Below are 24,295 nucleotides of genomic sequence, written 5' to 3' on the forward strand. Positions count from 1 at the left end.
CGGGCCAGGTGTCGTCTATGAACGGTCCCTGTTCCCTGCGGAAAGCGCGACGCCCGCTAACCGGAGCGTCCCGCCCACGGCTGGCTGTGAGAGCGAACCGGAGCCGGCGGTTCCGCCGCTCCCGTGGAAGGCGGAGGTAATGCCGACTGAACGCGGGCAGAGCACGGGCGCTCCATAGGGCCGGCCGCACAGCGGCCGGTCGCTTCCCCGCAGCAGCGCGGGGCGCGGCGCAGGGGGCCGGCGGCGGGGCGGGGCGGCCCCGTCGGTGTGGCAACGGCCGCCATCGCGGCGGGCAGCGCGGGGCGGCGGCGGGAAGGGCTGCCAGCAGCCGGCCGCCATCGCCCGCCCGCCCGCGCCCTGCCCGCAGGTGGCCCGGTGCTGCGATCGCCCGGCGGAGCCAGGCGCTGGCCGGCAGCGAGCGGGGGTGAGAACATGGCGGGTGCCCGAGGCTGCCCCCGTCAGCACTCGCCGCTGCGGCGGGCGGGTCGGGTTCTTGCCGTACAAAGCGGCGATGATCAGCCTGTGAAACGGGTGGGAATTGTGGTTACGGCTGTTAAAGCTGTCCGGTAGCCTTCCGGTAGCTCTTACCTGGCAAAATTGCTTTACTTTTGTAAGCTATGGTGGTTATTCTATGTTGTGGTTCAATTTGCAACTTATAACTTTGAAAGCAGGTGAAATCAATAATACTAGTGCAGCTGTAAATTCCAAGAAGCTCATTAAACTCATGTCTTTGAGAAGTAGTTTTCAATTTTTCCATATCATTAACTCCAGACACCTAAAAGTCTCCGAGTAGAGATGGAGACCTCTGTGTGGCAAAAGTAAGTCTATTGACAGCACTTGTGCCATGGTTTGGGTGGGCTTCCCGGAGGTCCTACACAGGCACCGCTGCCCCTTAGCCCACCGCCTGCCGCAAGCCGAAACCACTGCCTGGGGGAACCAGTACTACAGAAATAACTTAAAATACATGTGTATGTAATAATTAAGATTGATAGTTTTTCATGTAGTTCGCTATTTTGTTGTTTGTTTGTTGTTTTTTTTAATCATAGATTATAGGGGGGAAAATCTTTACATAAGACAGTAAATGTTCAGAAGGAAGATACACATTGAGACAATTCAGTAGTTATGGCAAAGGACAAGAAGAAAGACAGCAAGAAGACAGAAAAATCTGTACCTCCTCCTAGTCCAGCACAGGACGCTACAGCTGAGGGTAGTTCAATAAAGCTGACAGATTTGCAGACCTTAGTGAACAAAGAGGAAGAAACACAGGCAAATCCGGTGATACCAGATAAAGAACCAGAGGAGGTAGAGGAGCCTCCAGTCCAAGATGTTCCTCAATACTACGAGGAGCCTGTTCTTACTGAAGTTATTGTGAAAAGGTATGCTTGTTACAAGTACATCAGTGAGGTCAAGGATTCTCATTTAAGTATCTCTGGTGTACCCAGTGTCATGCAAAGGCAGATTTGACTCTTGATTTGAGGCAGTGAATTGGGTTATTCAGACCTAGCAGCCATGACACCTCATGAGACTGATATATGTCTTGCATCCTAACGTGTTGGTGGCGCTCTCTGCTTGCCAAAAGCCGCCTCCTTTTCCCTTGTTCACCTATGGTGAAGTTTTATCTAAGTATACAGTTGGTGAAGAAAATGTAGCTCTGTCTAATGTTGTTGCTGCTGCGGTTTAGTGTTTAGGGCTGCTCATAGCCCTTAAGAATATCGTAAACTGAGGAAACAGGTGACTGGCAGTGTTAAGCAAATCCTTTGGTAGTTCAAGGGGACTATGTGTAACGTTTCATATACTGGCCAGGTTGCCTGGTTGTAAGCTAGTAAATGTTATGAATATGCTTTGTTTCCTTAATTGCAAGAAATACCAGTCTGAGGCAACACAGCAATTACATGAAATATTACAAGGAAAGTGCAAAAAAATGGAAACTTTGTTGTAGCTCATTTTTCTACACAAGTTGCAACATCTGGCCTGTGTGTAGACCTTAGTAAATCAAAGTTTGTTTGTTATATGTCTGTTGTGGTTTAGATCTACTGGCAGTGACTTGAAATCTTCATCTTCGTTTGTTTTCCTTGTAGCTATGAAGGTGAAAAAGTCCATGGATTGTATGAGGGTGAAGGATTTGCATATTTTGAGGGTGGAAATACATATAAGGTGAGTGTATAAATTTAAAAAAAAAAAGTTTTTTAAAAAAAAAAGGTAGTAGAGCAGTAGTGGCTTGAGTTCTTCCCTTAGAAGCAGCAGGCGATTTCTTTTAATGTAAGGTGGAGGTTGAGCACTTAGAATGTGTAAGCATTGAAAACTGTGATGGTTTCTGGCATTAAAATTTCATTTGAAACTAGTAGTTGGAGGGGAATTAATATGTCATTATTTTGAAATCTTATTGTAGGCTTCATTTGTGGTAAGAATAAATTGGCAAATGATGCCGTTCTCTTCATTTTGAAGGGCATGTTTTCTGAAGGGCTTATGCATGGACACGGGACTTACACGTGGGCTGATGGAGTGAAGTACGAGGTAAAGTGCAATTTAATTTATAACTGAACACAATTACAGACAATTACATGTGCAAACTCATGGAAAGCAGAGCTATGGCAGTGATTTCAATCACAAGCCTGATAGTTGGGGAACAATCACAAGCCTCCCTGATAGTTGGGGAACAGTGAGTCTTAGTTTTTTAAATGTTGTAACTTAATCTTTTAGGGAACATTTGTTAAGAACATGCAGATGTTTAATGGCCGTTACACATGGAATGACGGCAGCGTTTACGAAGGATCAATCAAGAATGGAGTTAGGCACGGATTTGGATTTTTTAGGAGTGGTACTCGTCCTGTTTCTTACATTGGCTATTGGTGCAAAGGCAAAAGACATGGAAAGGTGGGTAAGAACAGCAAATGAGAGCATGGTCTTGGGTGACTACCTTCTAGAACATCAAGCACTCTTGTGGAAAAGTTTTGCAAAAATTATTTGTGCTGTTGCATGGTCTTATGCTATCTAGAGATTTGTTTTTCCTAAGGATCTTCTCTGAAGTCGTGAATGCTAATTAAAACAACTGGGATGCGATCTTGTCTGTAGTGGAAGAGATGAAAGGTATCCTGAAAGAGTGATTGGCTTATTATGTGATTTGTCCTTTATGCTGCTCCAAGTAGATGATGACAAAGTCAAAACTGATGGCTTCATTAGTAGCCATGTAACGACAGGACAATTAGCTTCCCAGGGATGACAAAGTGATCCTGCCTCCCAAATGTGTTAAGCAGACCAAGTATGATAATTACATTTAGGACTGCTTTATCTAGTGTAACTTTTATCTAATTCCAGATTTTTAAAGGCAGGTACTGCTTTTATCTGTCTCCATTTTGTGCATCCAGATTGAGACACTCTTCTAGGCCTGACATTTTGAAGACCGATGCACAGCATGTGAGGAAAATCCATTCTAATAACATGGGGTTTTGTTTTGTGTCACCGATGAGACACTAAAATAACTCAGGCTGCTGTGGGTAGTCACCAGTGTGTTCTGAGAGGAAACTAGCAGATAGAGAAAGAGAGAACAATTAGCACAGTAGACCTGCTGTCGGAAGTCGGATTCTGAATGAGTCAGAAAACTGATCTACCTCAGAGTGACTGCTGTGATTCAGAGAGCTAACTTTGGCAGCTTAAAGTATTTCCAAGTGGTTTGAAAAACATATTAGACTTTGACGTAATGCAATATGATTTCTTTTTTTTGAATGCTTGGGTTTTTTTAAGGTCTTAACTAATATTCATCAAAAGACTTTGCTTTTTTTATTTATCACTTCAGTTGCTTTCTGTACAGTGTCTCAAAGTGACTGTATGTAAAAGCATGATTACATGTGTCATATAATTTGTGACATTTTATTATTGTAGATGAATATTTAGGTATTTAAATTAACTGTACTGTTTGTTTCAGGGTACCCTTTATTATGATCAGGAGCATACCTCTTGGTATTCAGGTGACTGGGTAAATAATGTCAAGGAAGGATGGGGAATGAGATGGTAAATGTGATAACACTTGTTCTTATCATTTTTTTTTATTTTACATGTATTATCATACAGTTTCTCCTATTGTTTAAAATGAATACAAATTCTGCCATTTCATAGTAGTGTGTACTTTCTGCAGGGGAATAAATAATGGTACAAAGTGCTTTATAATAATAAAATAGACCTTCTCTGTAGTTTACATTTTTATTTTGGTATGTTTCTGCTGATCACTCCCACAAAAGAGTGTCTAAAGACAAAATCCAAAATCAGCTTTGGTAAACCACAAATCAACATTTAAAAACAAATGCACTCGATTGATTTGAACAGATGGAGCTGCTTTCGTGAGTAAATTAATTATTTGTGGAATTATATATAAAAGAATATTTTGACTAGCTATGGTGAAATCTTTGGAAAAAAGAACTGGTTAATATTTTTACAGTGATTTGTAAGTTAAAAATAGGAGGTAAACAGTGGGTACAATCCAACCTCTGTATCCATGTTACAGTGAGCCACCTTTCAAATTAATGCTTATATTTGGCATTAATAAACGCTAAATTTGTTAGCAATGAAATTTTGCCTAAACCTTGCTTTCACGAGATCCACTTGGAATTTACTATGAATGTGTCATTGACTTTTATTGTTTCCTTGCAGCTATAAGTCTGGAAATATCTATGAAGGTCAGTGGGAGAAAAATGTACGTCATGGAAAAGGAAGAATGAGATGGTTGACAGCTGATCAAGAGTATACGGGCCAGTGGGTATATGGCATACAGGTATTAATTTCTTCCCCAGCAACCTCTTTTGTTCAGCATCTGTCCATTACTGTAGGAAGACTAGATAGGGAGTTTTGTGCAGTGTCAAAGGAGCTTTGAATGATTTTTGCCAGTTGAGGTAGTGGAAATAAGCTGTTGTTGCTCTGAGCGCTTCTCCCGTGCACCTGTGTAGAATATAGTTCTATGGATGGTTTGAAGTACTGCAGCTGTCAGCTGGGTGCTTTTATTTGAGAGATTTGCCGTCGATGACTCTTGAAGATACCTAGATGTTTCTCCTTTTTAAAAGTCTGGACCTGTAGCAATTGCAGCTCTTCTGGAGATGTTTTGGTTTTTTTAACACACAGTTTTTTTTCAGCATGGATATGGCACCCACATATGGTTTTTGAAGAGAATGCCTGCATCTCAGTATCCTTTGAGGAATGAATACATAGGTGATTTTGTAAATGGGCAACGACACGGACGTGGGAAGTTCATATATGCCAGTGGAGCAGTATATGATGGTGAATGGGTTTGTAATAAGAAGCACGGCAAGGTGAGTATTGACAAGCAGTAAAACAAAACTACAGACGACACCAGAGGAGACTGTTCTGCATAGTGGATCTCTAGATTTCTGCATGGAAAACTGCATTCAGTTTGCATTGTGGATAGAATCCCGATGTAAAGAGCAGAGTCCACTGAAAGCAGTAGGAGTCCTTCCAAGGACCTTGCTGGGCCACAAATTTGACTCTGGGGTTAGGTGTGTTTTGTGTGTATAAAGAAATACTTTTTACTGTGGATATTTTCAGGGCAGTAGGTGCATATTGATTTTTGCGGTGGTTGGTCAGTACTTTCACTCTTACACTATGAGCTACTGGGTTTCGAGCTATCCTTAAGGGCACAGAGATTTCTCACATTAACAGACTGTTTTAAAAAAACCTGTGAGAAGAGTGCCACATTTGCAAACTAAAGATTGCAAACAAGTGTTTTTATAGCAGGGGAAATGTTTTTTCTTCAAAATACTTTTCAAAATCTAACGGATATATAGGCAATTATTCATCACAGCAGTGTACTTTAATTAACAGATGGCAAAGTACTTTATAAAAAAAGGGTAGGAAAAATTATTTTGCTTTATTTTATGTCGTATATTGCATTTTAGCCAAGATTCTTAAAAGGAAGTTTGATTGAGAGCATTAGTGTTATTTTTTCTGATCTTTGATTTATATTTATATTGAAATTAATCTGTCTATAGGGAAAGTTTGTCTTCAAGAATGGTCATGTTTATGAAGGAGAGTTCATAGATGATTGTATAGTAGAATACCCTCCTTTTCGAGTGGATGCAGAAGAGCTGAGAGCCGTTTGCACAGGAAGAAATTTTGGCACTGGTAAGCAGCTTAAAAAAACATATTCTACTCTGTTCACATGTTGTTGTTGCTTTTTACTGTAATGTGAAGCTGTTTGTATTTTCTCAAGAGCCAGACATATTTCTTCAAAGAACTTGGATGAAGATGGGAGTTATCTTGACAATTAATGACTTTTGCTCTCATGCTTCTTGCGTCCTGTGCATGACACTGAGTTGAGTGACACATCCACACTACATCTCGTAAGGCTTTTGGAACACTGTAATACTGCATTTCCTTTGGGCTAGGGGTTGGATTTGACAAAATTACACTTTAGCTGTTTTGCTGTTGATGATGAAATCTCCACTTTGCGCTAAAAAGGAGCCTACTATTTTCAGTTTGAAGTCAGTAAAATAAGAAAGAATAATATATGTTTTATTTTCCCTCTGTGTGTGTGTATATATTTTTAACATCATTTTAGTTTGTTCTAATTTATTTTATTTGCATGATAGAAAACTTCACAGTCATTAATGGCCCAGAAAGTACATCTATTCTGGGATCGAATATTGAGTTGGATGTATCTTCACTGCTTGACTTGTTGCCCAGGGAAGAGAGACATGAAGAAGTGAAACAAGTAAGAGTCTATTGTTTGATATTTTCAGTTTCCCCCGCAGCGTGTTTCATATTATTTTTATTTATTTATGGTTTATTTTTATTAAAGTAGCTCTTTCCATTAAAGAACTATTCAAAAGTCTGAAGGCTATGAAAACAGAAAAGCAAAAAGAGTGAATAGACAGTATTGCTTCTTTCTGAGCTTCCACTGGAAGACAATAAAAAGATATGTTAAGGTATCTGGAAGGACATTCAGCAGCTGCCTTTAGCTACTCTGAGTTTGTCTGTTGACAGGGACATGCTCTTCGAAGTTACAATGCCAAAAGCAGCATATTCGTGGTTAGAGGATCAATACAAGTCGATCCATACTTGCTGTGAGACGATGCTGAAAACATACCCTGCTTTCTTTAGGTAGAATTTGCTGTGTTGAGGCATATTACAGAACTGAGAAGAATTTACACATTCTACAGCAGCTTAGGCTGTGATCGTTCTCTTGATAACACCTTCCTCATGACTAAGCTCCAATTTTGGAGATTTCTGAAGGACTGCCAGTTTCATCACTCGAACATAACTCTTGCTGAAATGGATCGGACACTGAGGGGTTTGTATTTCTGTTGATCGGGGGCTGGAATCTAGGAGTTTTAACAGTAAGCTGTGGAGATTTGGAGTGGCACGTTCTACTGCTAGCTCAGCTCTGGTAGTTCGGTGGCCCTGAGTGAGTACCTCTGTGCCTGATTCTCAGTGGATGCATTAACACATCTCCAGGCTCTTCACGTGCTTAGGTGAGAAAATGCAAAATTAAAATACCATGTAAAAAATTGTTCTAAAGAGCTATCTGTTCAAAAATTGGATCCACCACCGGTCTTGCCATTGCTATTACATGCAGTTTTAAGAGGTCTGAGAAAGAGAAGAAACAAACCTTTTTTTTTTTTTTCCCCAGTGCTTTTAACTTTGGTTTGCATATGGAAAGTTTTTTTCCTTCCATAGAGAGAGTTAATCAGTCAGGTCCATGTAGACCTGCAGTGGCATGCCACAATGTCACTAGTATGTGAAGGGTTTAACTCCAGCTTCGCTTCCCCTTTCATTCCTATGTGCTGAGTGGATGCATTTCTAGAAAGAGAGAATTTGGTAAGATTCAGCTATGGGTGAGCAGTTCTCCCTTGACGTGCTTGTTTGGAATCATGCCGTGTCTGGCCTGACTCTTCCAGGACTGTTCTTACACTGTGATAGGTAGAGATGGCGAGGATAAGAAAGGCTGACAAGTCAATGTGCCTATAAGCATTTTAATGTATATGATAGCAAGAGATAATAGATTATTTTTTTTCCAAAATTTTTAGGTGATAAAACACCACTTGAGGAGATACATTGTCCACATGAGACTTTACTGTTCAGAACATTTCTATCTTACCTTATCCGTCTAGCATTTCGTATCTATCATGACGAGCACAAGTAAGTCTCATCTTTTAGTGACATTTATTTCAGTGTAATCAGTTTGAGTCTTCCCAGACAAGAGTATTTTTGTTTCAATTGTAGAGAGAAAGGTCCTTATCTGCAGAAGTGTTTCTTAGAAATGATGTCCAGGAATGTTATTCCTGCTGCCTGTTGTATCCAAGGTAAGTAATGGTATTTAATGGTCTGAAGCTGCGGCAAGGGAGGTTTAGATTAGATATTAGGAAGAATTACTTTACTGAAAGAGTGGTCAGGCACTGGAACAGCCTGCCCAGGGAGGTGGTGGAGTCACCGTCCCTGGAGGTATTTAAGAAACGTGTAGACATGGCTCTTCAGGGCATGCTCTAGTGCCAAAGATTATTGGTTTGTGGTGGGGTGTTGTGTGTGGGGTTGTGGGTGTGGAATTTAGTAGGTGGGTGCTTCTTTTTTTTTTTGTGTGTTTGTTTTTGGTTTTTTTTATGTGGTTGGACTGGATGATCTCAGAGGTCCCTTCCAACCACTAAGATTCTGTGATTCTGTGATTTATTCTCTGCTGTGCAGAATTCACCAATGAGTACCACATACATCACGGTTTTATTGTAACTGTTATTTTTTTCCCAATTAATTTTTAAAGGTGTCTTGTTTTCTGAAGAACGATGTACAGTTTTTGCCATGAGCTACATCAACAAATGCTGGGAAGTTTACAGAGCTTTTTGTAGACCAAGTAGCAGACCTCCGTTTGAACCCACAATGAAAATGAGACACTTCCTTTGGATGTTTAATGTAATAATCTAATTTTTTTTTCTTTTGTGTGACTAGATGTGCTTTATTTGTTTGGTTTATATGAGCATTTTAAAATATTCCACAGTTGAAAAGGTAGGAGTGATGTTATTTGTACGAACGGTCCAACAAACATTAAAGGGACAGTTGTTGTACAGAATTTATTTATGTACTTGTCGCAGTTCGGCCCCAGCCAGGAGCTGGGACCACTGTCCGCTTGCGCAGGTCTCCCCATTCCCCCAGAAGGGCAGGGAGAAGGGGGAGAAAAGGAGGGGAAGGGAAAAGAAAATAAAACTAGTGGGTTGAGATAAAGACAGTTCGATAGAAACAGTAGGAGAAAAGGAAAATAACAATAATGATGCAAGTCACTCTCACTGCCCGGTGAATTGGTCTTGAGCGGTGATGGTGGATTCTGCCCCCCTCGCAGCCAACCCCCATTTATATACTGAGCACAAAGTCTGTGGTACAGAACACTCCGTTGGCCATTCCATCGCTCTCTCTATGCTCCTTTTCAGCTTCTATGGGAAGCTGAAAAGAGTCCTTGAAAAACGTGACCATCACCTGGCAATAACTAAAACAATATGCATTACTGACGTTCCTTTCATACCAAATCTGAAACACAGCAACCACTGGAGAGAAAATTGACTCTGTCCCAGCTGAAGCCAGGACAGTACTTTTGCAGGATTGAATTCTGATTTTGTGCTTGATCGTTTAAAATAATCATATCTTTGACAAATGTGTTAGGGGAATATAAATATTTTTGCTGTCTCCTCCCCTGTTGCAATCCTGTAAAATGTGTATACGAAAATGTCTTATTGGTAGAAATCAAAGACAGGCAGCTTTGGAAATAACACAGTAAACCATTTTAATAATGTATTGATTTAATATATTGCAAGATGAACATGAACTTCTATACTAAAATTCAGTAATTCAGGGACACATCAAGATTACACTGAAGCCAGGGAACAATTTCCATTGATATGCCTGGATTTTGGTTCACCATTTAAATCCAAGCCTTTTTTTAATGAAAAAAATTAATAAAAATACCAGATGGCAGAATTGTAAATTTTTGTATTTTTATTTATTAGCTTTCACAAATTCTTTCTTAACACTGTTTTTGCAGTTTAGGAAACATTCGCATTGGCTTCAGTAGGGCCAGAATTTCACTCTGTCGTTAATTACATGCGTGGAAGTATCATTTGAAACCGGTAGAAATTTTGGCACAGGCTTTAAAGGGAGTTAGATTAGGTCAGTGTGGGAATGTCTTGAGTGTTGTTAACGTGTAACTTTTACCCAGGATTTTAAACTTCTCGGCGAACAATTAACTACTTCAAGACTTGTGGAAATACTTGTCAAAGACAGTCCTTCTCTACATGATAGCAGTAGTACCAACCTGGAGCAGGAGGTGTGTATGGAAAAAACATAACATAGTTCATTGCTGCAGCAACAATTAAGATTACTTCTAAAAAATGCTGCAAATACTGTCCTATCTGCTAGAACAGGAGGAAAAGGAATTAATTTATTCCAAAAAAATAAAGAGTACAAGCTCGAGTATCTATTTTTGTCTTCCTTTGTTCTGCCTGTATCTTATCTTCTGGCTCAGCTCATGTATTTCTATGTTTTGCTTATTATCTTACCCTGCGTACATACCTGACCATGCAGATGACTCCTTCAGAGTGAAATACCGTCTCTAGGAGACTGCTGCCAGCGATAGTTCTGTCCGGGGCACTTGCCTGACAGCGTGTGTGCAGTGATTACGCAGGGACGAATCTCGGCACTTCCAGCTGCTGAGGCACGCGCTGGAAATGGTAGGGTGGGTCAGTAACAAGGATGTGAACGCACTGATCCCCAAAATCGGGTGATCCAAGCAGCCTGGTTAATGACCTGTAAGTGCTGCCACTTCAGCGAGGTTGAGCGGTGACTGTAGAAGACTCCTGTGCTACCTGACATCTGGCCTGCTGTAGAGGGCCTTCGCCCTTACAGAATGGGCTCAGTGACCGTCTATTGTAAGTGACATAATTGAATTTATTGTTTTAAATGGTATCTGATAAACTGAACACAGTAATTCTTACTAAGGGTTTCATTATATACCCATTTTGAGGGTTTCTGGAAGCATTGTATGCGATTAAATGTTTTAGGTAATAGCAACGGTTATGCATTATTTGTAGCTCCAGATACAGCAAAAATCTATGCAGTATTTTATTTCAGTATGACTTGTATAAGGTGTAACACAGTATATTGCCTGCTGAGTTTTTTTCAAAATCGTTTTCAGTTTTTCTCCAGAAGAAGGGATGTTTGAATAGATAAATGAGGCTAGCGAGGCTTCACAAACCATCACTTCTGAGTTCTTTGCTTGCTCAGGGATATATGCCCGTTAATGAAGGGGTTTTGCAAAAATGAATGAATTAATCACTGTGGTTTTTTTACTGTAGTTGGTTTTTCTTGAATTTGTTGAAGCTCTTCTGGATTGTGCGTTGGTGTATGTTACCAGTGATATGATTAAGGAGCAAGTAGATTGTGATTATCAGAAAATAAGTAGCTTTAGAATCGGGAGTCTCTCCGAGGGAACCACAAACGTGTCTCTGTACCCAGAACATTCTCTGCCTCAGGTAAGGTTGATGCAGATCTGTTAAATATTCTTATATGTCCACTTTAGAGGGCGAAGCCGGGACCTCTAAACATTCTACGTTTCCTGAACATAGAAACAAATTTCCTCTTTTTGCATAGTCAGTCATTTGATTGGGTCCTTCCGCTTTTTCTGTTTGTTGCTACCTCAGATGGTAACATCAGTATAGACGGTTTGAACACACTTGCACATTTCCCTAGATAACTATAAATACACAGAAAGTACTTGCAAGTCTTCCTGCCTTCAAAGGGGAATTGCCAGATTGGCTGACTGGTGGAAGATACGCCTCTCCTGCTTTAAGTTCAATGTCTAAAACGTCCCTGTAAAAACGGCATTGCAATTGTGGTATGTAGCAGGACTCGCTGTTTCCCAGCAGTTACGCTATGCTCTTTTTACTGAACTTTAGAATAAAGATTTTGTAGGTTGTAAGAGCTACAGGTTTGTAGGTTGTAAGCCTGTGACACTGGTGCAATTTAGGTACATAGGGTAGTTGAAGGCATGACTTAGAAATGTTATTATTTGGAATTACACACAAGGTGAAAGTATTAATTCAAAGAACATTCACAAACACCTGATTTTGAGTGTCTGTAAGCCAGTAGTGCCACGGAACACCACCGCTTCCCATTTGCTGGCCAGTTGTTCCCATGCTATGGAACCCCTTCTCTTGCATCACTGCAAGCATTAATGCGGTTGCACAGTGAAGTGGTACAGTTAAAATAATCAGATTTTTCCAAGAATAAAAGAAAATCTTAATTTAAAAGTGTATTGAATGTAAAATTTTTCTGCTTTTTATTAGTGCACTTACAGCAGAAGTATAATTGATACAGACAGAAACGATGATGTTTCTGAGGCAGATGAGCTTTATTCAGGGTTGTCTTCAAGCAAAATTGTCGTCTCACAAGATGAAATAAAGAAATATGAGGTACGTGGAAAGCCCACACTGAAAGATGGAGGAGAGGGTTTGCAACTCATGGGTGACCGAGTAGCCGAGGTAGTTTTAAGGGGACTGGAATTTCATCTAATATGAAATACAGTGTGTTCCTGGATCCACATGTGAGCCAAGGAGTGGTGCATTTCTATTGCCAACAAAGAGTTTGCTCCCCCGCACACCCTCAGCTATCGTTATTTAGAATATTGGGTGGTATCTTCTACATAACTAAAACGGTGGCGAATAAAGCTACCGTTTTCTCTTTATTTGCAAGGTGGGGAGTGAGAGGCTGAGAAGTGGGCAGAGAGATTTGGAAGCACTAGGGAAGGTAACACTTCTCAGAATGCTTCCGGCAAACTTTTCGCATTCACTGCCTTTACAATTTTGTAGCCAGGGTGTGACTATAGTGAGATTCTCCGTATTCCAAGACCAAAAATGGCTTGTCTTACCGCTGTGATTTCAGGGTAAAATAGTAAGAATTACTGTTTTGTCCTGGAATTATGGAAATCAGACAGAATTTGGAAACTTCACAACTTTTAGAAAATACACTTAGAAAACAGAATTGTGTTTGACCTGAGCTGTTGTGAGACTTTTATTATCAGTCGTCTGAAAAGAGCGGCATCATCAGGCTGCAGAAGATGCTTGGGATAGCAGTTGGAAAGATTTCAAAGCATCCTTCTCGGACATACTCTTGAATATTGTTCTCTCCTTTTTACTAAGTGTAATTCCTGGAGTATATCCTTATAGTCAGGAATAGAAATTCATTACTGTTTCCTCAGGAGCAGATAAATAATAGTAGGTAGAGAAGAAGTAAGAACAGGGGGACATGTCTGAAGAGAGGAACAGGAGCTTTCATTCTCTGTAGCTCTGTCTTTCCCTAGCTCTGAAATAGGATGGTCCTACTAACCTGTCTGGTGTCAAAGGTAACATGTTATCACCGATTTGCTAATACTTGAAAGTGTGAAACACTATTGTAATTTAAATGTTTTAAAATAGGCATAATTGCAGAATGCATTTGGTTGGCAGAATGCTTTGGAGATAGGAATTTGCATGACTCAAGTGGACATGCGATTTCACTTTTTAATTTGAACCCAAGTCCAGGCATTTTGTAACTGGATTTAAAACTTCTTGCCAGCCACTGAGACCTCGTGAAGACAGAGGGCGTTCTCGTCAAGAATTTCTCTTGGGTGAGTACTGTAGCTACCATAAGCATCTGTAAGCAGTGGGGCTAGAGGAGGTTCACTCTTTCTACAGCTTTAAAGATGATTAGAACAGTAGCTGATCACGGAAACCGCTGGATGTATTGCAGTTACGGAGGCAGCTGCATTCAGTTTGGCAATTCCCACAAGGTTGACGTTTAGCTTTCCTCACCCGCTCTACACAGACAGCTGGGCACGTTTGAATCTCTGGGCTTTTTGTGCTTTTTAATGAGAAGCTGTCACATTTTCCTTAAAAATAACTGAAAGGCTTTTTAAAATTAAATTCTTCCTGTTCTCTCCCACTCACTTGGGCATGGAAACAGGAGATTGAACTCTGCACTGTGCCTTCATTATAGACAAACTTTTCATCAGTACAGGAGTATTTCAACCACAGGTCTAGCTGTAAGCTCAGGTGACAATTTATATTTGTTTGTGCTGAAGATCAGACCTGACATTTAATGCACAGAATTACCAACTGAGTAATTTTAATTTTCTTTCTTTGCAATATCAGATGCTGTCCTCTCACTTCATACAACTCATGGAGGTATCAAAGAAGGTCCATCATTGTTCGTGTGGGATGCAGAAAAAGAACGTGATTTCTGTCCAGCAAAGGAAGTGACAGGTAAAGCAGTCCTGCTGTTCTGAGACTAACACAAAAAAATCCCTTGTAGCTCTTAATTGTGAAACTTTAGTTGTTTATGCAGAGTTCAGCTTGTCACAAGAGGGCAGTAAGTGAACATTAATTCTGGAGGAAGGTTTTTAAAGAATAGTTTTAAAAGATTTTTTTTTTTTTAATGAAAATAATTAATGAGACGTTTAAGTACTGACTTACATAGTTTCCCCCATTTTAAAATGCCACGTTTTTTTCTAGGGCATCTGTAACTGTAATTTGTATTTACTCTGAGAAGCTCACTCCACAAGCCTGCCCCTTTTGTTTTTTTAATGTCTTGGACAGAAAAAAATATTACTGCTATTTCTTGCTTCTTTTATTATTATTAATGGTGTGCCACCATTAGCTGGGATGAGATATCTTGTGCTATGACAGGGCAGCAGAAGAGAAATCAGGAAGAGCGTTTTCATGTGCTGAGGATAGTGACCTCTTACAGTGTCTCCCTTCTGGCTGATGGGCAGATCTCATCGGGGTTGGGTTTTGTGCTCGTTACGTGTTTTCTGTAGATAAAGAACGCAAATCCAAGAACACAGAATCTTTGTGTAGGCAGGCATCAGCTCTTTCACTGAAACCTGATGACTGAAAAGTTACAGATCTGAAAAAAACATTATTTCTTAAGGAACCACCACAGCGCACGGAGCCCTGCTCTCAGGTAGCGTGTTCCTTCCTCTGCTCCGCCGGGCACAGGAGCCCTGGGTACTGCGCTGTCATCAGATCGCTGCGGAGGACGTTCATCATAGGATAAAAGGGGAAAGTTTGTGTTCTTTTGATGCTGTTCCCAGGGCTAAGTCCCGCTGAAGACCCCCAAAAGGGCCATTCCCATGTATCAGCTAAAGGTGTCTCAGTTGTCATCCTCCGTACCATGCAGAAGCCAGACTCGGCATTGCAGAGTATCCCTTCTCAGATATTGCAGTCCAAACCACATTTGAAGTAGAAGTGCCCTGCTAAATAAACACCCTTCGTTTACATGTTGCAGATGAACCAAAAGAAGCCAAAACTGAACAAGATGAGGAATTTAGTCTGCAGATGCATCGGGTGCAGATCTTTTTTACAACTAAGTTCTTCCCTGCCTACCAGCATGAAAAAGCGCTGAGGGAAAAAATAAAAGAAAATCGACTACGGGATGTTGAATTAGCCGAGCTGAGAAAGATCAAGGATGAGGAGCTGGCAAGGTGGGTGTTGTATCTTTGCTTGAAGTACTGTTATCTCTTACCTTCTGCTAACAAAACTATTGAAAATGAGAAGTGTGCTTTAATCAAGTCACGCAGCATACTGTAACTGGGAAAACAAACCCACCCCGCTGTAACCAGGGAATGTAACTCCTGCGGCTTCTGTCACTGTCAGGAGTAACAGCTACGGGCTGCCTTCAGGTTCCAGAACTCGGCTCTCTGGTAGGTCCTGCCACGTGAGCCCTGCTGTGTGTAAAGGCAGTTAAGACATTTTTTTTTTTACATACCCAAAGTTAGAGTTGACGTGGTAACTGGGCAGATGTTCTGCTTCTCTCCACTGTGGCAGTTCGTCCTGCCCATACTGTGACTAGAGCTGTAACTGCTTACCCAGTATCGGTCCGTCTCCCCTCTTGCAGGACATTAAATTTAAACTTTGTTCACTCAGACTTATTGCTGGAAGAGAAGCAGAAGAGGCAAAGAGGCAAGAAGCAGCTGCAGCAGAAAAAACATTTGACTCCAAGAGTGCAGATTTTGAGGAGCTCGTGACGCAGGAAGAGGCACCCACTGTAGCACCCCCAGTTGTCACCAAGGTGCCTGCTGGCAAAAAGAGAAGGAAGAAATAAACCTTCTGAAGCGTCAAATAAGTACTCTTTGAGTAAGAAAAAAAAAACCACCCAACCAAAAGCAGCACATGTGCAGTAAGGTCTAAAAGGCAAGTACGGTGACACTGTACGCACAGGATTTACTGGTTTCCGAGGGAAACTCTGCTCTTGGTGAAGAGAAGAGTCTCATCTATATGGGTGTAACCCTTTAGACAAAACCGTTCCAGAAGTCAACGTTTGACTTGTACCTAAAAATTCCCTCAGTGCTGATACAAGAAGTGGTGTCTTGTCACGATCGTATGTCCCAACGAAACTGTTTCTGCTTAAAACATGGTTTATGTGACCGAAGTACTGCATACAAACATGTAAGAATCAGACAAAGACTGCGCCTCGGGCTGAAGCAGGAGCTGCAGGAACAGGTCAGCCGGGAAAGGTCTTTGCTCAGGGGTCTTTGGTGACCAGTTTCCATGGTAGAAAAATCCGCAGGAAAGCACAGGACGATGCGAATGAACACAGGAAGACAAAAAGATGCCCATGAAAGTGTAACAATTATTAATTTTATTTTCCAGTAAAATATTCACATAACGCTATCAGAATGGAATGGTACAGATGAATGCAGACTGGTTTTTACTTAGTTTGCACATAAACATTTTTAAAATCTAAAAATTTTATGATCAGAGTTTACAGATTTTAGTAGAAATTTTGATTCTTACAAAGCAAGTATTGCTTTACTATTGTCGTTATTCCAGTCAATAATATGACTAATAACTTTTCCTGTTGAACACGTGTCTGACATTGACATCTTCAATAAATCAGCCCTTTGCAGATCAATCCAAGAAGAAAATATTATTAAACTGTGTTGCACAAAGCTTCTTTACTTCTTCTGTAAAAAAAAATAAAAATAGGATCTGTCAGTATGGTATTTTACAGGAACCTCTGCAAGAAAAGCCTCGGGGATCATCACTGAGAACATAAATTCAAACAGAAGAAAAGGGAGGAGTTTCTAATGTAGGAATACACTTGGTTTTATTCTGGCTTCAGTAAGAGAAAGCTGAGTCAAGTCTGATGTTCTGCACTGTCTGAAAGAGGAGTTGTTTTCCGAGTAGCTGAAGGGTAAACGGTGGTTTGAGTTTGCGCCGCTGCAGTTCAGCACAGGGCAGGGCCCTGGAACCCCTCCTCGGGGAAGGAGGGGGGTGTCTGTTACAGCACCTCAGGGCAGCAAAACCCCTGCTTTCTGCTACTTGACAGACACCCCTCTGGGGGTGGCAGCACTCCCTAAGCTTACGGGCACAGAAACACCCAGTTACTCTTTCTGGATGGCAGGTTTGATGCTGAAAGACAATTCAAAATCCTTGTGTAGGTCACGCAGCTCCTTCCTCTCTTTAAAACGTAGGTTGCTGGGCTTTGGTTGTGGAAAACTATTAGTGTGAGCACGTTGCCCCCTATTAAAACAGTGAGCCCTAAAATTGCTGCAAGTAAGACTCAAACTGCCCTTTCTCTTAGTCTGTTTAAAAGCTTATTGCATCGTCATTTGCACCCTCGGTCACAGTAAATCATTAGAAACAAGGCAGCGCTGGCCTGAGGATGACTGAGAGGAGACACTGGGTGCGAGTAACACACCCATGGATCGCTGACATCAAACCCAACTCACGTGTAAACATGGTCGTCTCTCACCTATGGTACCCTTCGTTAATCACTCCTAAACTAAGCTCATGGGTCTCCTCTTGTTATTTGAAGGAGGAAGAACGACTGATTAATAATAATGATGGATGTCTGCTATTTCTGCTGTTTTTTAACAGCTGGAAGAAGGCAGACTAAAGGCTTGTGCAAACTTACCTCATCTACATCATAGATCAGTCCCTCTCTAGATTTCTTGTGAGATGGATTTTATTACTTCTCCAGGGACATACATTTTAGTAGTAACTGTATTTAAAGGTAATAAAAAACAATCCTTACCATTAACTTCAATCAGATTTGCATTTTTTTGATTCAAAATAACATACAGTTCTCGCTGGTCAGACTTTTTCCCAACTACCCAGTAATCACTCATTGCCTTCACAATAATTTCCTCATCTTCATCAACTCTGAAAGAGGTTTTAGAAAGTAAAGAAGGTGGCAGCAAGTTCATTTTCAACAGCTTTATTTGTAATCATTAGGACAGCGTAACGTCATAGCTTGTGGCTGTGCAGTAGCAGAGACCGAGCACCGGTACAGTACGAGCTGGGACGGAGCTGGGCAGTGCAGGATGGAGACTCCGCAGTGGGCTGCTGGGGACAGTTACGTCCCCAGGGCGGCAAGGCAGTGCTGTGGCCGCCAGCCAAGCTCTCCCGTGCTCGGCCGAAGCGCCCCCCCTCCAGTCTGCTCCGGACACACCAGAGAACTACACTTCGCTACAGGTGACCACGTAACGGAAGGGGGAGACGGTCTGCGATACTCAGCTTTCCCCATCTCATTGCTAAACCCAGAACTAAGCCATGCTCAGCAGCCAGGTACAGGACATAAAGCTCTCACTAACCCAGTACTTCCACAATATGATGAAACGTTCTTTTTTCATTTACAGAAAAATTAAAACCTTGTCCTTAGGCAGAGTGGGAAGATTGCTAGTCGCTAGTTACAGACACCACCATCATACAGCATCTTCCCGTTCTTTATTATAGTGACAGAGGATGTCTCCCGCCTTGAAGCACAACGCCCACAGAGAAGATAACTGGCTGCGGGTCACTCAGCAGGACTGCAGGAACTGCAAGGCTTGCATTTTGTCTGTTGGCTAATCCCTAAAAGCTTCCAGCTGCTCCAGAGGAGGCGGCAATACAGGCAGAGGCAGGTCTTTTCCCCGTCCTTTAGTTGCCCAGAGATTAGACAGACTTAAGTGCAAAAGCACAAGGCTTCACATCCCTGCTAAGTTTGTTGTGGCTACTCTGAAGCTTCACATAGATTAGATGTTTTCTTGGATAGAGGCCCTGGCCCTTCGTTAAATCATTTTTTTAAAAGGACAATACAAGTTTTGTTTAAGACAGACTACTTCTAAACCAACAGAAAATACCAAACGTGACCCACGCTACACCATTGATCTCACAGAGCTATGAACAGCCATCCAGGAACAAAGAGCCACGAAAGCTTCACTCATTTGAAAGAATCTACTTGGCAGGAGTCGGAGACTATTTAATAGTTAAGCGTTACCTGGAGAAGTCACTGTTGATGTCACCGAGAATCTTCATGAGGTCAGGGTGAACAGACGCGAGCGATACACTGGGTGTTTTCCTCATGTGGATGGTGCTTTTCTCTGCCAGGTTCATGTGATTGAAATAGATAAACTTGAACTGCGGCTCCTTCTCAGCCCTGGCAGATTGAAAAGAAAACGTGACTTGTGAGTACTGACATGTTCTAGAAGCCCCGGCTTCACAGAGAACAGTAACGAGCCATTGCAAGGCTCATGCGGACATCCTGAACTTATCTGCCCCTTGAAGAGATTGAGTTCATTAAGACTTGTGGCATGATCAGACTTCATTTTAACACTTTAAAAGAAAAGAAAAAAAAAAAATAAAAAAACCAAATCAAGCCTGCAAAACCAACCAGTTTTTCCCCTTCTGCTGTGCAGGCCGCTGGTGACAGACACAGGGGAGTCTGAAGGCCTTGTCCCGCTTCCCAGCAGTATTTGCATTTTTCTGACGAGCTGGTTTTTCTCTGTCCCCAGTTTGTTTCCTCGCTCCCCTGTGCTAGTCCAGTCTGGTTTGAATGGATGCTAGGTCTTTAGTTTGATTAATAAGCGATCTTCCACTCTCGTCTGTTGTTTGTTACAACCAAAAGAGAAAACTTTTCTTTCCCTCATCACTTGTGTGGGCCAACCAAGAGCCCGTTCTCAAACTCCTGCCTCGGCAGCCTTCCTCCACCTCCTCTTTGATTAAGTTGATATAAAACCTGCTACTTAAAGCTGTAGTTTTGGTAGAAGTCACCACAAATTCAGACTGGCACACACCGGCCATGGCAGCTGCTCCTTCTGGCCATGTATTATTTAGAGTCAGGGAGATGCCGCGATGCCGCCACTCGCCTCAGCAAAGCGCTGGATCCCCTCGCGCTCTGCACCCACAGCCATTAGTGTCAAGAAACTGTATCATGTTTTCAGGACACCACGGCATTAAACTTTAAAAGGGTTAAAGCTGCCAAAGCCAGTCCCAGATGACATTAAAACCCCCCAAGTTTAATGATTTAGTAGACTGGCACCATTTCGAGCACATCCTATTCTATATCCTGCAGGTCTGCTGATTTGCCATGCTACCACTAAATAAGGTCATTCACACACCTGTCTTTGGTTTAATTCCTCTTTTGCTGTCATACGCGATGCTGTTCCTGCTTCCCCAACTAACAGATCTAACTAAAAAATAAATACAATTTTATGGAAAGCCAGCTATAGTTTTAGTGTATTTTCCAAATGTGACGTGTATTTTCCAAGTGACGTGTATTTTCCAAAGCATTAACATCCTTCCTCATTTGGCATTCCCACCCCTCAAGTAGTTACTTAGTCCTGAAAAACAGAAAAAAATAAGACAGTTTTTTCCTCACCTACTACACACGGCAACACTCCAAGAAGCAGTAATGCTGGAAAAAAGTACTCAACTTTAAAGCTTGCATTGTAACCAAATAATCCACTTACTAAAATCCCCATTTCAAACTATTAAACAGAAGTTGTTGAGGCATCTAGACCTTCATTTTCCTTTTGGATTTGTAACGGAGTTAAGAGTTCCACACACTCCGTCCGTAAGACCTTGTGTCCAAGGCAACCCTGGGACAGAGCCACCGGGGTCAGGGCCCACTTGATGTGAAAAACACCATTTTTTAACATTATACAAAATAGCAGAAAGTCAAAGCAGAAGTCAAAGGAAGCTAGCACAAAGAAGGATGTGGGCACAGACACACAAAAAAATTTTTTTTTTTTTTTTTTTTTTTTTTTAACTCAAATGTTCTACTAGCCCCAGGGCTATTTGTGAACATTATGAGATTCTGGTTTCCTCAAGAAAAGTTAGAAAGTATAAACTGAAGCTGAGGTTTTGCAGGAACTGCTACTTCTCTACTTCAACGTGGGCAGCAGCGACAGAAGACTCCCGCCTCGGCCGGCAGGTTTCCCACCTGCTCTGCGTTTCTGCAAGCCCAGGATCTGTAGGACTCAGCGAGTTTCCGTTCACATACGAAAGAAGCAAAACCTAGAAGTTCCGCCTCAGAATAATCTGCTGACAGCTGGGGGATGAGGAGGCAGAATCTCAACTGATAACAGTGAAATCTAGCTTAATATCTACATTATTTTTTTCTGCAACAATTATGCACGCACAGGAAGGAGGTTTCAGCAGCCACACAATAAACATTCGTTTGTAAATTAGTAACATGTATGTTGTTACTTCAGGAAGACCTAAATATGCAACAACAGGCACTTTATAAATGCTTAAGATGCGGAAAGGCAGATAAACATCGTTTAAAGTACACGGTTAACTCAGTGCTTTCAGCATTGGGGCTCACATTACCATTATTTAAGCAGTTCGTTAAACCTCCTTTTTAACCAACTAATGAGGGACTGCAACAGGAACAGAGCTGTGGTACAAACCCTGATATTCTCTTGTTGATGTTGTACTGCTCACATATGTCTGACGCCAACATGGTGAGCTGAGGCCCAACGATGCTGTCCAGTTTACGGCAAAACTCCAGCGTAGGCGGGATGGAAGCTGGGTGGTGGGTAAAGAAAAGGGAGAGATGAGAGTCTCCTCCCACAGCTGAAGGTGGTTTCTGCAGTTGCTTTCGTTAAACATCAGCGAGACTCCTGGGACAAATTTCTCTCTTAATTATAACCTTACAGATGATTTCCAAAGTGCGTGGCTAACTGAACCAACACTGAGTCGTTTTATTGTGTAAACTGAGTTACTTCTAGCACTGGAACAAAAAATCAAAAGGCTGATCAGAGCACTCATGAAGAGCAGACTCAAATAACAAATTAACGTGAGTATTTTTCAAGAGGAAAACAAGTTGCACGTAACAGCATTTTATACTAATTATGTCTTGCCAAATAAGTGATGCTAATAGGTACTTACCATCAATCATAAAGCAGACAGCTGCACTCATGGCCTGGAACAAAAAAGTTAAAGCAAAAAAAACCATTTACAACAGGTTACCTCCACTACCTCAAACAAATGACAATACTTCAGTGCGGTCACACAGAGGTAAACCAGTTAAAAAAACAAAAGTAGTTTAACAGTAACCCTTCAATAGCATAATCTCTTTGCAATCCTGCACAACACGGGACAGTTATGATTTTAAAATTCAGCCCAGTTAGCAGTTTTTAAGTTGCAGGGGAAAGGTAAAATTTGCTAAAAATGCATTTTATGTAAGGAAATATGTCTGCAAGAACCTTGCCTTTCATTTAAAAAAAAAAAAAAAAAAAAGAGTTTTTTGTTTTATTGATTAATGAAGCCAGGTGTGAAACCACTTGAAGTAACTGAAGGCTGGTATTTTGTTTTACTAAAACAACTGTTTGTTCTGGGGAGAGTACAGGAGGGGGGAAGAGAGGACTCAGGCTTTAAAGCTTGTTGCTAGAATCGCAGAGAGTTTTCTGTCTCTTTGCTTTACCCTCGTCATTTCAATGCATCTTTTTATACAATTCATAAGTACTTCACATCATTTTTGTCTTCATTGTATATAGATTCCTAACTCTGTGGAATAATTGCAGAGAAAAACGTAATACCTTATAAACAATTAAATGAAGCTCTTCGTAAGTGTCATCAGTGTTAACAAATATTTTGGGGAAACGGCATTTTGCTTCCGGATCATTAAGATTTAAAGGTCCAGTAAGAAATCTAGAAAATAATTCCATAGGTCAGATGCGATGAATCCTTACATTTCAGTTTTTCCTATTTAACAGATGTTTTTGAAACTAGCAATGACTTGCACGTACGAATCTATTTGAATACAATGAGTTTCCAGCTGTCCAGCTTGGCATAGAGCCCTTTATACATTATCTCGGCACTCTTACATTTTCCAAATATTATTTGCATATATGCTCCAAGGAGTTAACAGAGACAGGATCAGAAAGTCAGAATAACGCCAACAAAATAAGTTTGATCAAAGACACAGCAGCAAAACTCCTTCTGCATTCAAGCTGTGACTATCTTTAAAACCCCTTTTTTTTTGTGGTGTTAGTAAAGTGTTGGCAAAGGAAGAGTTTCCTTTGCTTTCCGACAGTACATTCAAAGTAGTTTTACGTACAACAGTGGGGTATCAGAAGCACCTAAATTTGGGGCGGGGGACAGACGGACACGGGACAGGGAGTGCGTGCCAGTGCCTTGATCCCAAAAGAACACAATAAATCAGGCAAGAGGAGTTATTGTGATTAAAGTATGTCCAAACCCACAATTATTCAAAATAATGTTGCTTCAGCTGCTTATACAGAATTGCCCACTCTGACACGCTGAGTACAGCGGAAAAATAAATAGATAAATCCCTAGAATAAATCTATACCTTTGTCTGAAGTGCCTGACTGGAAAGAAATGACAGGAGCACTTCCCAAATTGTTCATGCAGTGCATTAAGAACAGTGGGGAGGAATAATAAACATGCAGTAATGTTAATGAAGACTTTTTTTTTTCCCCCCCCCAGAGGTCAGTCAAGTTTTACACTGCACCAACTACTGTGTGACCCTCTAGAACAAACCGAGTGCGGAACATCTCCTCAAAACACACGTACTCCTCCCAGACATTCTGCCCTTGAGGCAGGCAGGAAACCAGAGCTACCTGCCATAGTGTTGTAGATTTCCTGGCATCTCAGCTCGGACTGGAGAATCTCTTCCTGCTAACTGAAGTGAAAAAGAACACACCCAAGAAAAAACAACTTAGAGGTATTTTCTGTTACTTTTTGTGCACCGTCTTTAAATCACATCAAAGCAAACCATTTGCAGAAATTACCACTCATGCAGATACCTACTCTTTGTGTAACATGAAGGAGGTAAAGCTAAAGTGTAAGAGATGCTGATAGAACCGGGCATTCTGATTTTGCATTTATTAATTTTAAAACTTACCTTACGGAGCTTCTGATGTGGGGAGGGATAACTAACTCCATGTGGTCTTACGGCGCTCAACGCCGCACTTGGCCATTAACTGAAGCGATTCATTTGCAGTGCTGAGCAGTCATCAGGTATCGATGTTCAGTAAACTCCCTATTGCCAT

The 24,295-nt window shown here is 41.3% G+C and overlaps 2 protein-coding genes across 5 annotated transcripts in view; one reads left to right on the forward strand and one right to left on the reverse strand.

The window, feature by feature from the left end:
- On the forward strand, positions 1-16,929 carry LOC141747230 (radial spoke head 10 homolog B2-like). 3 transcript variants are annotated; one of them, XM_074597210.1, is made up of 21 exons: positions 280-424; positions 1,047-1,376; positions 2,079-2,154; positions 2,446-2,514; positions 2,701-2,874; positions 3,923-4,008; positions 4,645-4,765; positions 5,121-5,297; positions 5,994-6,126; positions 6,594-6,715; positions 7,105-7,294; positions 8,031-8,142; positions 8,227-8,306; positions 8,756-8,904; positions 10,199-10,306; positions 11,334-11,510; positions 12,324-12,449; positions 13,591-13,642; positions 14,166-14,276; positions 15,301-15,496; positions 15,939-16,929. In XM_074597210.1, exons 2-21 carry the CDS (start codon positions 1,123-1,125, stop codon positions 16,114-16,116), a joined length of 2,691 nt encoding a protein of 896 aa, XP_074453311.1. In that variant the 5' UTR covers positions 280-424; positions 1,047-1,122; the 3' UTR covers positions 16,117-16,929. The 3 variants fall into 3 exon arrangements, with proteins under 3 accessions (XP_074453312.1, XP_074453311.1, XP_074453310.1); XM_074597211.1 differs by lacking the exons at positions 280-424; positions 1,047-1,376 and adding an exon at positions 1-136; XM_074597209.1 differs by lacking the exon at positions 280-424 and having other exon boundaries at positions 1,123-1,376; positions 13,552-13,642; positions 15,939-16,924.
- The window catches only part of CCZ1 (CCZ1 homolog, vacuolar protein trafficking and biogenesis associated), a 15,276-nt gene continuing 7,605 nt past the window's right edge, over positions 16,625-24,295 (reverse strand). Inside the window, exons 9-16 of one of the 2 annotated variants that reach the window (XM_074597212.1) lie at positions 23,864-23,925; positions 22,820-22,931; positions 22,170-22,203; positions 21,689-21,806; positions 20,656-20,691; positions 19,276-19,434; positions 18,052-18,179; positions 16,625-16,978 (exon numbers count right to left, since the gene is read on the reverse strand). In XM_074597212.1, the coding sequence (XP_074453313.1) occupies positions 16,923-16,978; positions 18,052-18,179; positions 19,276-19,434; positions 20,656-20,691; positions 21,689-21,806; positions 22,170-22,203; positions 22,820-22,931; positions 23,864-23,925 (705 nt within the window). In that variant the 3' untranslated portion in view covers positions 16,625-16,922. The remainder of the gene's footprint in view (positions 16,979-18,051; positions 18,180-19,275; positions 19,435-20,655; positions 20,692-21,688; positions 21,807-22,169; positions 22,204-22,819; positions 22,932-23,863; positions 23,926-24,295) is intronic. The other variant, XM_074597213.1, reaches the window with a different exon arrangement.

The sequence above is a fragment of the Larus michahellis genome, chromosome 8, assembly GCF_964199755.1.
Source record: "Larus michahellis chromosome 8, bLarMic1.1, whole genome shotgun sequence".
Taxonomy (NCBI): Eukaryota; Metazoa; Chordata; class Aves; order Charadriiformes; family Laridae; genus Larus; species Larus michahellis.

What these genes read in the sequence shown, in the direction of transcription:
- LOC141747230 (XM_074597209.1), top strand. Translation starts at nt 1,123, where the DNA reads ATGGCAAAGGACAAGAAGAAAGACAGCAAGAAGACAGAAAAATCTGTA. An exon ending in AATGGATCGGACACTGAGGG is followed by an intron (nt 7,295 to 8,030) that starts GTTTGTATTTCT and finishes CAAAATTTTTAG; the next exon opens with GTGATAAAACACCACTTGAG. An exon ending in TGCTGCCTGTTGTATCCAAG is followed by an intron (nt 8,307 to 8,755) that starts GTAAGTAATGGT and finishes TAATTTTTAAAG; the next exon opens with GTGTCTTGTTTTCTGAAGAA.